Raw genomic sequence first — 17,151 nt, 5'->3', positions numbered from 1 at the left:
TTAATACGACGAAATTCTACATACTACTTACACTACAGGTAGGGCGTAGTTTCTTGTATTTGGAAAGATAAGAAAGTGATATTTCAGTTACAAAAGTTAGTACTTAAGTGAGTTAAACACTAGAATCTCGACGCCATAGTTCAAGTCAGCGCGCTAGACGTTGAGAACAAAATAAATGACGGCAATTTAAACGATTTGCGCACTACCAGGTGTACTTACTAAGAACTAAAAGTTATAAGAGTTGATTAAATTTGTGTTGGGTGTTATACCTAAGTTTATTAGTGTACCAGCTTAAAAATGTCTAACACTCCACGACTTTTCCTTTTGGGTAGGTAAACAAATTTTACTGTATTTTGATAAACCGTACCTTTTGCGTAGGTACGTACCCTGTTATTTTTTAGGGTTCCGTACCTCAAAAGGAAAAAACGGAACCCTTATAGGATCACTCGTGCGTCTGTCTGTCCGTCTGTCCGTCTGTCACAGCCAATTTGCTCCGAAACTACCGCACCAATTAAGTTGAAATTTGGTACACATATGTAAGTCTGTGACCCAAAGACGGATATGTAGCGTCAACAAATGAATTTTAAACATAGGGGCTACTTTTGGGGGGTAAACAATAAAATTAAAAAACAAAGTTTTGAAAACTATATCGTGTTACATATCAAACGAAAGAGCTCATTTTGAGAATCTCAAATATATTTTTCTTCTAAATTTACAATAAAAAGTTTAGAAGTTATTCAAGAAAATAGACAAAAAATTACCATTCCCCCCCCTCTATCTCCGAAACTACTGGGTCTAAAATTCTGGAAAAAATACACAAAATAGTCCTTTACCTAAAGATGACAGGAAAACCTATTAGAAATCTAGAGTCAAGCGTGAGTCGGATTTAAGAACAAAAATGCGGTTAACGTTTTTTTAGGGACACAGCCGCAATGGTTTAAGTGAAACGTGATGTAGACAGCTATTGCAAAGGCCCTAGGCCGATATCGGCATAAGGCCGAAGGCCCGAAGCGTCCCAAAGAGGCGTGCCTTTAGCTTCAAGCGTGAGTCGGACTGAAGACAAAAAATTCAACTAGGCTGTATCTGGCACATAGCCGCAATGGTACTTGTAGTACAGTAAACAGCAGAAGTTGCTAAGCGGGCGAGGCGTTCAAAATGACCTTGACATGCTCTTATTGTCTTAACTAAAGTCGCGTCCAGATCATTTAAAACCACTCGTCCGCTTAGCAACTTCTGCTGCTGACTGTACTGATTGATTAGGTTACTATTGTTACGTGTTTTAAAAAGCACTAGGTATACAGGGTGGCTAAAAAATAAACTAAGTGTATTCCTGCAACGTGCAACCTGCAGCCAACGTGCAACCCTGAAATCGCGAAGAATAATTTGGCTGTTTCATATATTTTGGCTGGTCCGTTTCTATAGGAGGATACTTCTTTTTTCGCGATTTCGGGGTTGGTCCCATACTAAAAGTTGCTCAGTATAATCCCAAAACCTCCCGGCTACGGAAATACACTTATTTTTTGGCCACCCTACCACCATTGCGATTGGTGGATTTGGAATACCTACGTATTATCTCTCTTCGGCCTTCGAAGTTGTAGGAAGCGCGACCCGTCGGACGCTCGAGTTTTCAGCTCTACGCATTTGGACACTTGTACTTACTATTGTTCGGCATTTAATCTTCAGAGATATAGAGATATTGTAAGCCACCACGCCAGAAAACTTCATGTTAGATCTGGTTTTTGATTGACCCATTCGGGTTTTACAAGACGTTTCACTCACGTCACGTTTCACGTACAAAAAAAATGTTGAAAATTGTGTGATACGGAACCCTTGAAACGCGAGTCCGACTCGCACTTGACCAGTTTTTTTCTTAGTGATATTATAAATAAATAAGAAATAAGTATTACTTAGTTCAATCATTTACTCAGCAAATAAAGATATGTATGTAAACCTATTTATGTAATTACCTAATAATATTTCCTAAGTAATATATCAAAGACCGTCATACATCCATAATAACATACAGTCTGTCAGCTTGTCGCTGAATAGCTATTGATTGACGTGTAGAGGGTCCGAGGAAGCGCCTGCCCAAATTAGAGGTCCATTGTCTTTTGCTCAAGGGACTGGCTGTCTAGGGATTTGGGATCTGTTTGTGATTACAGTACAAAAGCTCCTATTTGACTGCTATTGAGGTCATAGTCTCTTTAGGTGTAAGTGTAGTTTTCCTCACATACGCTTCAAGGGAGCGAATGGATCGAAGGTCTTTTAAGGATCTGCTTTTTTTTGACATTTGCATTTATTATTGCTATATGTATTTCCTTCTTCTTTCCTTGATGTGGTTATGTGATTTTAATTTAGTATTTGTGTTTAGTGTTAGTTGTATATGTATTTTCTAATTCTATTGTGATTGTGTTTGACATGTGTTATTTTAACATTTAAGAAATTGAATTGAATTTTTCTATTATGTGTGTCACATATGAAAATAGACAGATTGTAAAATATACTGTTGGTAGGTTGTTGTTGGTTTTATGTATAATAACAGCTATCATTTTCGTGCCGGGCTACGTATCATTGCAAACCTTAAAAATATGGTTTTAAATGACTACATTGTAAAATAATTACGTATTTTTGTGGTAGTTAAAATCTGTTCAACGAATCCCATAAAATATATACAAACTGTGTTTCCGTTATTTCCTGACTGGGGACAAAATAACAAAAACAAATGGATGGACCCGTGTCTATTGTAATCCAAAACAGGAGACATATGATCATATGAATACCTCACTCACGCTCGCATCTACAGCAATCTTCGCTGCGATCAACCGGGCTTAATTGCTACTCCATATTGATTGTGACACATCTGACACGAGGCACAGAGGACCGAGATTACAGAGCAACAGCTTCATACCACTGTGCTAAGAAATTACATTTCTCCACGCACACGAGCTTCGAGAAACCGTAGGAGAACCCCGTTTTCCTTCCATAATTTTGCGCTCTGTGCACAACGCGAATCACAGCCGTATTCGAACAATGAGATACGTCAAATATAGATATTGAAACGATATACTGTGTGTTTTCTGTAACAGGAGCAATAAATTAAACTGTAGGCTGTAGGTACTCCTCAAACTGACCAACATTTGTTCAGCAACTTTTGAAAATAACTCATGTTTTGATTTTTATTACACTTTAAAGTTTATTCTAAGACGCAATGTAAGTATTGCAAATTGTTATGTTAAAAGCGTGACAAGTAACGTCAAACACACTGATGTCAGCGTACATTGAAGGCAATATTTATTTTGTATGAGAAAGAGGAAATCTAAAGGGGTCATAATTTATAAAAGTTGCTGAACAAATGTTGGTCAGTTTGAGGAGTACAGCCTTAAGTTAATTTATTGATCCTGTTACAGGAAGCATTCTGTAGATCGGATATGTCAGTGTCAAAATTGACGTTTCTTCAAACAAAAACGTCACTTTTGACACTCATGTTCGAATACGGCTGTTAGTCCCTCCCGCTTCTTATCTTTGCTAAATGTACTCAACTGTTGCTCGCGCGCGTGTGTTGCTCTGTAACTTTAATTATCTGTGGTCGGGTCCTCGAAATTACTCGGTCGACTTGAGAAGGACCCGACAATTTGGTATTAATCAGACCGCTCTGATTTGAGGAACAGAGGATTGATTTGAATCCCGATACAGGTTGATGTCTGTGGGATTTATATGGCATACCTACATTTACTATTAGGGACTGTAGCACAGAATAAATAATTGTACTAGGTACAGAAGACTCACTCTCTAACAAAACGCGTCTGTTACGATCAGGACAGATATGGCCGCTAGGTGGCGACAGCGCCACGCGGGCTTATGGCAAACCCCAAAATTGGGGTCGAACGGATGTACTTTTAGCTACCTGTAGGAAAGCGACGAAATCGCGGAGTGAGACACGCCTGACTGTAGGCCTAGCACATCTGTTGGCGCGATAGTAATTTAATGAAAGAAGGAGGATAGTCTATCTCGCCACGAGATACTGTTTCGCCAATCATGTGCTAGCCCGGCTGGTATATTTAATGATTGTTCAAGATTTATAAAGTCATCCACATCCACGTGAGCTGTGAAACTCGTGGTGCACGGTTTTCTTTATACCTTACATCACTTCTACAATAAATAACTCACTGTCCAAATTTTCTTTATGCCGAACTGTCCAATTTTAAATGGCAACATGCTTGCAAAATTTGACAGCACGGTGACATCGCCACTTAACACATGAGTAGCATACTCGTAATTAGACGCGTGTCGCGTCAACTTCTGTAATTTCGAGTGAATTGTCAATAACCCGGTTCCGCCGCTTTAATAAAACACGCTCAGCAAATAACCCTGCCGCCGCCCGGCCGGTCCAAGAGCCGGTTCAAATGGAAATCACCCGGAATGCCCGGAAACGTCAGCGTTAACGATCTGCGAAATGCGCAATTAACTTGACGCCACGCTATTTATTGACATCGTGTCACTATTTACGGTAATCAAACCCTTTGTGTCGATGCATTTCAAAATTAAGGTACGCAAAGAGAAATGGTATTTCTAATTTTGTACTAGAAGGACGACTTCAATAACCTGAGAAAAAATGCATGGGACTCGTTCAAAAACTTGCTCGTATATTATTAAATAATAGGTATTATGATAATCTTCAAAACATTGTTTACAGACACAATACAAAAGTTTTTTCTTCTGTTCCCGACCGCCTTATTTTTTTTTTCTAAAACAATTATTACTAATGTAATGTACGTTGTTTGGCCTGTAATAAAATTGTAGGCATTTGTTTACCCCGTGCTATTTATAAATCATCCATAATTTAAGAATGAGAAAGGAGAAACCTCAACAGTATGATTTTTTCTGCCGTTTTATTTAAACGCCTACATCTATGTATATCATCTCTTCATATTGTATATCAAATGAGCAAAACTTAATTGCGAAGTATTTATTTAATTAGGTATATCCACGTTGCTATAACGCGTCCGAAAATGCCTATATCAAATCAAATGCCTTTCTCCTAACGTTGGGTTCAGATTTTCTAAATTTTGCATTATCTTTATTTAGAATGACGACGAGATTTTTCCCTAATACGGAAAAAAATATCCCAGCGTGTTCATGCATTTTTTGTATATGTCCATTCCGTTACAGTCGTCAAGGTTGTATTGAAAACGTAACCAATTGACTGAAAAAATGGGTACCCTTTTTTGCTATCAGTATCAAGATTTTCCGATCAAAGCTTAGATCGTTAGTTAGATTGTGTTATTTAGATTACATAAAATATAAATAGAAACGCTATAATACGTATTTTTCTTTGTTAATTAGGCATGAGGAAAGCTAATTTTTATAGCCAGGGTTGGATTTTATTTACGTAAGGATATTTGTAATTGTTAAGGTACAGAGCATATACCTACATACACTTCAAAGTGTCCAACTTGTTACTGTACCTACATAGAAGATTTGGGTTTTCAAGTATTAAATAGTTGTAAAACTTTGTCACGCCTTACAAACCCCTAATTACTCGTAATGTTAGATCTAAATATTATCTTTTCCTCACCTCAATGCACATAATATTTGTACAAAATATAGAATATAGTACCGCAAGCATCTTAAGAAAATGAGTAACAAACAAAGATTAAAACAAAGCACGACCAAACGAAGTAACCAGAAAACGCAGATAATCATGTGCCCGGGTATCCGGATAAAAGTGGCCCGGGGCGAAAATACCCGCTAATATATTCGCTTCACGTCGAACGACACCAGGCGAAATCCGGTTAAGGTGTAAAAGATATGCCCGGTTAATCTTGGTGCCATTTGATTTATGACCGTGACATTCTTTGTCATTAATTATTGCTAATTTGCTAACGGAGCATTATGTTCTCCGGATGTTATCCCGGAACAAACTACCGTGATTTATATTTTTGCAATGTTGAATAGTGTGCGTATAATAATCGTAGAGTGTTAGCAAATAAATTAAGCCATGCTAAATGTAGCTATACTTGATGCTGTTGTATCAATAAAATAATATTAGACTGCTGAAGGAATATACCTATTCCAGTGCTCCAAATTATTATTTTACTCATACTATATTTAGCCAACTAGGGAACAAATCTAATTATTTCATGAAATATTGGGTTCGCCTTTTTGTCATTGTGTGATGGTAGAGATGTATTTAATGTATATAAGTAAAGATATTTGAACTGTAATGCGATAAAGTTGTTCTTTTTTTTTAAATTCTTTCAACTTTTTAAGTCATAGGTACTGCCAGAAAATTAAAGTTTGAATGTATTTTGTAAAACGGTTTCGCAGAAATAAATGAAGTAAGTATTGACCAATTATTTTTTTGAAGCTGGTTATAAGGTTCCTTTCATTATAACTTAATATTTAAAAACAAACCGGTCAGTTTGTTGACACCTAGCAAAAACCAAACAATGACAAAACGGATACTTATTTTAAAAATACTTCTTATCATTAATTTGCATTAGACAGCAGCACAAATTGTCTGCGGCATTTCATAGAATAAGTAATAAGAACGAGAGTTGCACGGAACCGGGTAAAGGTGCGCCCCTAACCCGGCGTAAGCGCGGCCTTAACCGGGCCGTGCCGTGCCATGCATACATTACCGGCATCGGCGGAGGGAAGACCCCCGGTTACGGTATCGGTTTTAGAATATAGGCTCTAGGTGAAACTGTAAAGATTAAAGTAGGTCAGGCAAATGAAGATCATGACAAGAAAATCACAATTTACATTTAAATGAAGGATGCTTCGCTTTTGTTTTAAGTATATTCTTTTAACTCGATATTCTTCTAACCCTCCAAGTAAGTATCAACTCAAGTAAAACTTGAAGTCTTACAAACCGTCTATTCGATTCAGGATTATACCATTAATTGTCCAATAGGCATTAGTTCAAAGTGAACGAAAAAACCTGACACTATTTAGGTTCATTATTGCTCAAAAAAGTATTAAAAAACTTGTTTGTCAAGACTTTGCAAATTAAAAAAATATATATGTATGTATATTTATACCATACATTAGAAAATAAAAACAGTTGAAGTATATTTGCATAATACTATGGCATTAGATAACATTTCAAAAGGAAATATGTTTAAAAGTACGTGAGCCCCGCGGTAATGCCGGTTGTATCCTGGTTGATCTGGTATCGGTACCGGGCCGTCCCTACCGGGCGTAACCAGCATTTGCCGGATTAAACGTGCTCGCATACATTCAACTATACTGTTTATCACGTGCGATGCTGAGAATAATCCTATGTTATGTTTAGATTAAACTCTGTATAGGGAAAACAATAATATAAATGCTTAGCGTGAACCTTACCGTGACAAACGGATGAAAAGACGCCTACGTTGTTGTTAAAAATATAATGTTTAATGCTTCCAGCAAGCTTATTATTTTTAATCTTGCGATAATGATAAGATAGAGCGTTCTTTTTCTACTAACGAACGACTTTAAATGGTGTAAAGGTTGTCTAATATCAGCGCGCTGAAATAAGTACCTTCAAGTCTTGGCCTATTCTTTGAAATAATGAATATTATATTATTATAATAATGAATGATTTTTGTTTGGTATATAATATCGTTGTATTTACAATTATATTAGGCTCGTTTTGATCCGCTTAGCTAATGGAGGTAATTTAATAATAAATACCTAATGAGAATCACAAGGGGAACAAAATATCCGGGTCATCCGGTTTAATTTGACCCGGATAATTTCCTTCGCGAGTATTGATTTATTGCCATTTAATTATCTGGCTGTGCCATAATTTGGCTTGTGTGTTTTGTATTTGGGTTGTAACGGCTTTACACGGCTTTACAGTGTTGCCAAATTGGGACTGTAGCAAGAAATTATGGATGCTTTTACTTTAGTTATTTTAATATGGGACGTGGTTACCTTATAAAGCTAGATAAAGCTTTTTGATGTTAAATTATATTGATAATTTAACATCAAAAAGTTTTATCTTTTTATAAGGTAACCACGAAATAATAATAAATACGGGATAAAGACAATTCTTTATCCCGTATTTATTATTATTTCGGCTAAATTAGGGCTATAGGTACTACTTAGCCTGTACGGATATGATGGTCGTTCTTGTCTACGTGACAGCGTGATAAAACGGTGTCCGTCACTTTCTATCCCACGGTGTTAAGTGACAATTATTTTATCACGTGGATAAAGATGGATAAAGCCATCCATAATAGCCTGGCTGGTTTAAAACGATAATAGAATTAAATGTGAATAATTTTTACTAATGTGATTTGTTCAAGTCCAGTGAAAAAGTCCATCCTCCTTATTAATAAACGCGCTAAAAGCCTCAATTAGCTAATGATCGTTTGTCTTTATCTATCATTTTGACTTATGTACTTGTAAGAAAGGGATAAAACATAATTTAAATAAATCAGACCCGTAAAGTTTTATGAATATGTATAGAAAGCTGAACTTGTGATTTTGCTTCTACATTTTTAATCTACATAATCCCGGTTGTCGGCATGGTACTATAAATATTTCTTCGAAACTGAGTACACAATAAAGTTATAATAATATCTTGTGAATAAAACGTTACTCCATCATTGTGTACCTTTTCCACTAGGTTTATATGGGGAAACGCACAAAGAAAGGAAAAATCTTTGAAGTTGCAACGCAGTGGAGTATAATGAAGCATTTGGGAGGTTCAAACATTCCAACGCAGTGCAAATAAAATGATCAGTCTTTTATCTTCAAGGTGCAAGATTCCTGACCTGCGCACGAGCAGATGACTTTTGTTTAAATCTGTTTTTTGTGTAATAACAAAGCAATTTTAAAGTAATTTAATCGTCTGTTATAAAAGAGAAGAGTCGTAGAATGTATAGGGCCGAATACATTCCGCGACTCTTCTCTTTCCGAACAGACTCTAAATAATACAGTGGCAATTTTTTCCTAGTATACTGAGCAAATAGGTTGGTATTGATATGTTTTGATTCTCAAGTGAGGGTTACATTCACATATTGTATCGAAGGAACATTTATACAATATCTTTAGCCTATTATGATGATAGTAATTGAATCCAGTGACTTTGAAACACGTCCGTTTTTTAAAGTGAACGCACTGAATATTTTATTTGTGCTTGAATCCCATGTTCAACCCAACCTCGGTTCTTTGATCACGTGATTGAGTTAATATAAAATTTATGAAATATTTTGTTTGTTTCGCGGGAAATGGGAGTGATACGCTTTAAATATATTAAATGCTGGGGATTGTTTGTCGAGTGCCTTTTTGTTTCACTCTTAGTGCGAAAAGGTCGTAACTGGCCGCGTAGCCAACATGCCAATCGCTTACGCTCGGTAGCTATCGAAACGCAACTGTCACTGTCGCACTAATGTGGAAGAGTGATAGAGAGACACAAAGCGTTTCGCTGTCGAAGCGATAGCGATTGTCACCTTGTCTAGGCCGCCCGGTTATGGAGTTTTCGGCGGATTTAACTTTGTTTCACGATTTTGCCGGAAATTCTTTTAGAGTAACATAAAGCAAACACTTTGATACGAGTAGAGGACGCTTTTTAACGTGACAAGATTTCCTGTTACTTGTTTTCATTTCGTCAACGGAGCCGTAAATACATAATATTGAGACAATAGCTTTTAATAAGCTAAATTATCACAGATCATATTTATTATACCTAGGCTTTCTAGTTTTGTCTGTCTAGAAGTCGTAAAATTAGTTGTCATTCCTCTTGAGTACCTACCTATTCGCTAAAAAGTATGTTTCACAGTAGTATGTTGGTGAAACGGCTGGCTGATAATATCGAAGTTAGCTTAATGTACAGTGTTCCATTTCCATTCTGATTTGCCAGTGAACAACTTTAGTTATTGCTTCGCACTTTTAACTTCGTATCAACGGTTCAATCCGCGAACTACGGAACCCCAAAAACGATTACACAAATGCCTAAAAAAGCCAGTTTGGAGTCACGGGCGTCCATTAATTTTGTCTCTAGATGATGGCGGGCTCAGCGGATTAGGCCGCCGCCGTCGCCATTGAGCGAGGTGCGGAGCGAGCGAAATGTCAAGTGAAATTCTATGGAGTTTTTTCGCTGTGTTTTTAAGCGAACGAGAGCGCACACGAAAACAAGTTTTGAAAGACCCTTCAATGCGAAACATTGGATGTAATTTGAAGGTTAATTTTACAGTATCGTATTAGTTAAAACAATGTTTAAGCATGAATATCGTGAAAATCTATATGTTCATGACTGTAGTAGAGTAGAGTGTAAAGGAACCTTAACATTGATATGTGTAAGCCTTAACAAGACTAGCCTGACACCTATGACATCTAACCCCGCCCTCTTCTACTATTGAGTCTATTGACAGCTATTACGAGGATAGGATCTGTCTCTGTAACTAAAATGTTAAATAAATATAAAAGTGATATATACCTACTTATAAAATAAACGACCATTGAAGACCTCAGATATTTTTTTTGTTTTATTAAAGAACAATACAATGACAGTATTCGCAGTATTTCTCTATTTCATTATTATAGGTTTATCAATTAGGTAGGTAGGTATTAAGAGCGAAGCGCGTAGTTATTAATGCGAAGTTGGTTTTCATATGTAGGTATATCTACAATTCTACAATATAATGATCCGCATTAACGTTCTTGAAAATGAATAATATGTCGTGTTTTTGTTTCTTTAGTACTCAACTGTATAGGGGCGCACTGATTAACAGTCCGCCGCACGGCCCGCACGGTATCGGCCTGCCAGTAAAAACAAAATTTTGACAGCTCCGAACAACTGACAGGCCGATACCGTCCGGCGGACTGTTAATCACTGGGCCCCTTAATAGATTGTATGTTAAAATCAAAATTCTCAGCTAATGACTAACTCAATATCGTAAAATGTATCTAGTTAAATTAGAAGATACTTTATTAACGACCGAACAATATTGAAACACGTCCGCGTTCCCCCATTTAAAATCTACGTAGGTATCAGTAAAGCAAAACAAGCAACAGAGTCATTCTGCCACACACAAACGCACTAACTACATATTAAAATATATTCAATGATACACCTTATTCACAGACAATAAGGTGCAAAATTAAATGTGTATTAAAATGTCTTCACTGCATTTAGTAAATGAAATGTTTCAAAGGTGATCCCGGAGGGTGATATTCCAGACGTTTTTCGAACACAAGCAAGCCATTTTAAGGGCGGTTTGCATTTACATACAATTATTACGCACCTCGAGTTCTATTTACATTGGTGTAAGATTTCTACGTCACTTACACAAGCGATAGGGATTCTCAACCTGCCCTTTATGAATTTATAATTAACTGCCATGGAAACCTGTGACCCATTTCCCAATATACCTAAATAAACTTTGCAAAATTAATAAATTGTCTAAAGTTGAGATGTTCTATCAATTAGGTGTAACACATGTTATAGATAGAAGATGATATTGGTAATTATAGGTAAAAGTATATCTGCCTACTCTATCCCCTTGTTGAAGGAATTTGAAAGGAGTTCCGCTGCGCTTGACACGATTTCACAGCCACGCACTACGAAGTAATAATTTTTTAGAAGAGTTCGGTTATACTACATTTACCCAAACAAACATTTTAACATCAAGTCCTGATCAATGAGTTATAGTGAAAAAATCAAACCTATGTATGTATTAAAAACCCTCCCCATACACGCCAACAACGTATGAATCAATCGTGCTTAAGGATACAAGTCTTTTAAAACATTCGACTTGTTAGACCGTATGTCTTGTCGGGAGCGCATAGCCTAGTCTTTTTGCAAAATGACACTAACAACGCTTTGAAAGTCGTTATTAAGATCGCTTCGAGTCGACTGAAAAGACTCAAAAACTCGAGTCATTGCCATCACTATTTCAAATTGCGTGCAAGTGTTGATTGACCCGCTCGAACGGTGAAAGCCACTCGATATGTCTTCATATGAGACAACTCGATATCGTTTCATATGTGAAGACTCGAAAATTCACCAACATTAGTTCGAATTGCCGGGGTAATTATTCCGCTGATTGGCTAGGTCGGACAGTGAAATCCGTCACTTTCTCTGCTTCAGTCATATCTCAAAGGTCGAGACTCGAAAAACTCGAGTCTTTTCCTACACTAGTTCAAATTATCCATGTAATTTTTCCGCTTATTCGCCGGGTCGGACGGTGAAAGGGTCACTCGGGTCATCTCAAAGGTCAAGACTCGAATGACTCGAGTCTTTTTCAGCACTAGTTCAAATTGCCCGGGTAATTAGTCGTTTGATTGGCCCGGTCGGACGTTGACAACCGTCACTTGCCAATTTCCGCCCTCCCTTGCCCGCAGGACGTACGCGTAAACCGTTCAAGCGAATTTGATATTTGCCATTCTTAATCTGTCAATAGAGTGAGAAATTATGAGTTTTAGTCCGATGTTGTAGATGTTATATTAACAATCTAGTTTTCCTACTTGTCCTAGTTAAAACTATCGCTAGGACAAAACTGTTTAAATAGGGGGTTTTAGAAAACTAGTTTTGATTTGGCACTTAAAACTAGCTTTAATTGGGAAAAATGGTTTTTAACTAAAACCGGGTTTTTGCAGTAACATCGATTAGATAAGTTTTGGACATACTTACACCGAGTATTTTTCCGTAATCCTAGTCATTTATTAATTTTCAGTTCAATCTCAACAAATCCCTACATTATTCAAGGAGATCCATATCTAATATGTAACGAAGGGCCACTTGAAAGCAACATTTTAAACCTTTAGATCCCATCTGATGGCTTTATGAATGATTCATCGCTAGAGGTCTTTGAGGGGACGAGTGTACATGCACTCAAAGTAATATTAATATAAATCTGGGAATTAATTAGCCAAATTCTGTATTACATTTTAATATCACATTTTACTCGTAACATTATGATGTGTGTTATCGATGTTATAATTATATATATTTCACTTTAAAATGTCACTAATACTGTTTGGTTTTCTGCGAGTTGAATATTTTTTTTTTACTTTTACTAACTGGCTACCGTTTAGTTCCCTAGTTCTTTTTATTTTCGAAAATATGACACTAATGTGAATGATTATTGTTTCAGGTACCTACCGACATGGATATATGGAGTATATCAGTTTTGGTAAGAATTCGCCAGACGTTAGAGCACTTCTCATCGCTTCATCATAAAACAAATCAAAGTCCCTTTGTTGATTTTCTCCTACATTGTATTTTTTTACTGAAAAAGCATTTTTTCCTCAAATAGGTACGTTTGAATTTTGCTTAATTTTAGCCGTATTCACAAAACAATCACGAAAGTAAGTAAGCAGAGATGTTTCAAAGCATCTTCCTCTTATAAATTAAAGTCAGCGCGGAAAGAGAAGAGTCGTAGAATATATTGGACCCCATACATTTCACGACTCTTCTCTTTCCGCACAGACTCTATATGAAAATTTACGAAATTTAAGGTGTCAGCACTTTAAAAGTGATTGGTTAGCTGTACGTCCAATACGCAGTTCGTCCAAATCGCATTTCGTCCATAAGTGATGCGTCCATTTCGTGATTCGTCAATACGCACTTCGTCCATTTCGCAATTTGTCACTGCATTTCGTACATTTCGCGATTCGTCACTACGGAGTTCGTACAAATCACACATTCGTCAATAGTGGAACTTTCTCAAATAAGGTTTGTTTAGACGCCTAATAAGTAGCACAGGGCGATAATTGGCAACATTAAACAACACGTACCCTACAGGAAAACCTCTACTCTGTCGACAAATAAGTCGTAACAATTCAATTTACCGCGGCGTATTCTCGTATCTCCGAAGCCGATTTGAGGCATTTTCGATTCTTTTCTAACAAACGGACTTGTAAATAAATGTAATCCTGTAGTAATCTAAATTAGGTAACAGAAAATCTTTTCACGCTTTCTAAGATACGGCCCCAATTCCATTCACCGGACACCGCACTATCGAAAACAAAATAAACACGTTTCCACCTCGCACTTATTTTATTAAGTCCTTACACGTGAGGATGGAGTGCAAACGCATTACAGAGTGTGAAACACTCAAAATAGCGCCATGTTATTAGGTTTGAGCGTGAGTGCTTCGGCAATTTGTATTTATATGTGTTTTGAGGCTTTCGGAAAAGCGGAATAAGTGGAAAAGTGGGTACCAGCCTACTTTTCGAATCTATGGTGACGTAAATGTCATTGCCTGCAAATCAACGAAACGTTTTATCCGTGTGAACGAAATCTGCTTTGCTTTTTCTAACTTGAGCACAATGAATCGTAAAGATAGGTATTATGTAGGTAGAGGGAGTTTCTTATACTTGCATTGCAGTTGAAACAGTCTCACATAATGAACTAATCTTATCAAACAATAAATGGACCTAAAGTTAGGGAAGTACTCTCATATAGTTGTGAATAAAAGTGAAATATTTCCCATTTCTTGACAAAGAGCATGTGTGTGTGTGCTTAGGCTAATTATGATACTCCCGTCATTATGTTTGTTGTTTATTATTGTCAATTTAACAAGCCGGTGACTTAATGATATTTTAATAATTTGTTTTGCCATTTTTTTACTTTCACATTGAAAGCACTCGCAAGAGCCACTTTAACAATGTCGTCTTCTTCGACAAATTCAGAACAAAACTATAAAAGTGAATTAAGTTTCACCTTTACATACAATTTCACCGGTTAAATTAACACACTCACCTAACTAAAGAATCCTCAACACTAACCAATACTTAAAAAATTCAATCAATTAAAGTACTTACCTTCGGACACCTCGTCGGTGATCGTTTATTTGTCTTCAGATTGGGACCTATTCCACGGCGAGCGAAAATTTTCTATCGGTGTTTGCGCTCTGAATGCCAAGTGACCGCGGTTTGTGCACGTCCCAGAAATACCACAAGTTTTCACGTTCTGGACACTCTAAAAGGGTTTAATACAAGTTTACGTAGTTGTTAATAAATAAAAACTATAAAAAGCTACTTCACCTTTGTTTTTGGATTTTAATTTTAGGGTTTTTAAAAAGGATTTACTTATCTTACGCGTTAAGTATTTTAGTTCTTATTGTTTTATGTTCGTGATTATTCGATTTTTGACGTTTTAATAGAGTAGTGTAATAGTGTGTTACTAATGTTACAATTCAGTGCAGGGTACTATCATCTCAATACGAGTGACCGCCCGTAATCAATTTATTAACTTTAGTATACAAATACACAGTATCTATACAATACCTATATTAAAGTAACAAATGATTGAGCCTTATGCTATTTACCATTTAAATAAATACATGAATATTTAGTGGCTGCAAGCAACTTCTTAGAGTTGAACCAAGAAAAGTGTGCATCGATTTTTGATAGCACACGCAGTGCAAGCTTCTACCGGGTGTGGCCTGTAACATGAGCAAATAATTAAAACAAAGATTGTACTCCTCAAACCGTGACACTTTTGTTCAACAACTTTTAAAAATTATGAAGTATTTAGACAAAATAAAAATTATCTTCAATGGACGCCATCGCCCCGCCATATCATTGTGATTGACGTTGCTTGTCAAGCCTTAAACATAACAAAATTCGCAATACATTGCGTCTTTGAATAACCTTTAAAGTGTATTAAAAATCAAAGTACAAGTTATTTTCAAAAGTCGCTGAACAAATGTTGATCAGTATGAGGAGTACATCAGCTTACAGTTAAATTTTTTGCTCATATTACAGGCCACACCCGGTATAACATTATGAGTTATGACAAAATCGTTGCAGACTTATCTTGGTCTAACTCTACCAAAGTACACTCAGCGCTAGTTCTTGTGCGAGCTATTTTTTAGGATGAGCTAGACTTTTGTGAAGGTAATGAATAGTGCGGGATCTAGGTCGTCTAGGCGCATTTGTCTACCCAATGGACCTGAAGTTTTGGTACTTCTATAATGTACGAGATGTGGCAATTTGCTTAAGTGTACCTACTTAATTTACGGACTATCGTGATCACTTTGGTTATTTCAAGTAGAAAGAGAAGATTGGCTTGGAAATAAACGGTACAAATACGTAAGCTAATAATAAAAGTCGCTCTCCCATTTTTTTTATTCAGTGCAATTATTACACAAAAAAAGCGCTGGTGGCCTAGCGGTAAGAGCGTGCGGCTTTCAATCCGGAGGTCGTGGGTTCAAACCCCGGCTCGTACCAATGAGTTTTTCGGAACTTATGTACGAAATATAATATTTTAAACTTTCGCGTTTTGAATACATATTAACTCACATTATAGACGGACATTATAGACATTGAATATAATTCGCGTTAGACCCGTCAATAATGTGAGTTATTATGTACGAAATATCATTTGATATTTGCCAGTCGCTTTTCGGTGAAGGAAAACATCGTGAGGAAACCGGACTAATCCCAATAAAGCCTAGTTTCCTCTCTGGGTTGGAAGGTCAGATGGCAGTCGCTTTCGTAAAAACTAGTGCCTACGTCAAATCATGGGATTAGTTGTCAAGCGGACCCCAGGCTCCGATGAGCCGTGGCAAAATGCCGGGATAACGCGAGGAAGAAGAAGAAGTGCAATTATTACACAAATTTCTTGCCAGACGATATATTTGACATCTTCTCGGCTAGACAAAAGGCCCGTGACGGTAACCGAGTTAGCAGCAGACGGCATTAGTGCACTCGGGGCGTCGAACCCCCCAGATTGCTGACTTATTGTATTACGACACTCTGCCGTATTCCAACTTCAAGATATTCACAAGAGACAACACGTACTAGATCCATTCTAGATACGTTAAAGTTTAGATATCAACTAGTCCTCTTTTGCAGCGCAATTCGGGCAACCAATGTCACTTTTACGTTAGAGTAAGTTATCTATTAGATGTGAATTGGATCTCTATGTCATATCCTGTGGAAATCGTTCAAGTGTATTTCCAGAATCGCGCAAATGTCAAATTTGACAGGTTAGATCTTAAACATATCGTCATCGTATCTTGGTGATGTCAAAAAGATATCTAATAAATGTCTATTTCAAAATCCGAATCGGGCCCACTGTTGTTAACAGCTGTATACCAACCAAGCATACCTGCCTTATGTAAGATGGTGTCATTAAGACGCTCCGGCTATTTGAAAAGTTATTCCAGTATCAAAACAATAAAATAACATAAAACATGTATGTTA

General features: G+C 36.8%; 1 protein-coding gene across 1 annotated transcript in view; it reads left to right on the top strand.

Annotated features, from left to right (window-relative positions):
• Positions 1–17,151, top strand: part of LOC134671340 (uncharacterized protein CG43867) — a 448,491-nt gene that overhangs the window by 317,235 nt on the left and 114,105 nt on the right. Inside the window, exon 5 of the mRNA XM_063529166.1 lies at positions 13,092–13,130. Coding sequence (XP_063385236.1) covers positions 13,092–13,130 — 39 coding nt within the window. The remainder of the gene's footprint in view (positions 1–13,091; positions 13,131–17,151) is intronic.

The sequence above is a fragment of the Cydia fagiglandana genome, chromosome 15 (genome assembly GCF_963556715.1).
Source record: "Cydia fagiglandana chromosome 15, ilCydFagi1.1, whole genome shotgun sequence".
In the NCBI taxonomy this organism is placed as follows: Eukaryota; Metazoa; Arthropoda; class Insecta; order Lepidoptera; family Tortricidae; genus Cydia; species Cydia fagiglandana.
Note: the sequence above shows the minus strand (reverse complement) of the source record. Positions and strands in the feature narration are given on the sequence as shown.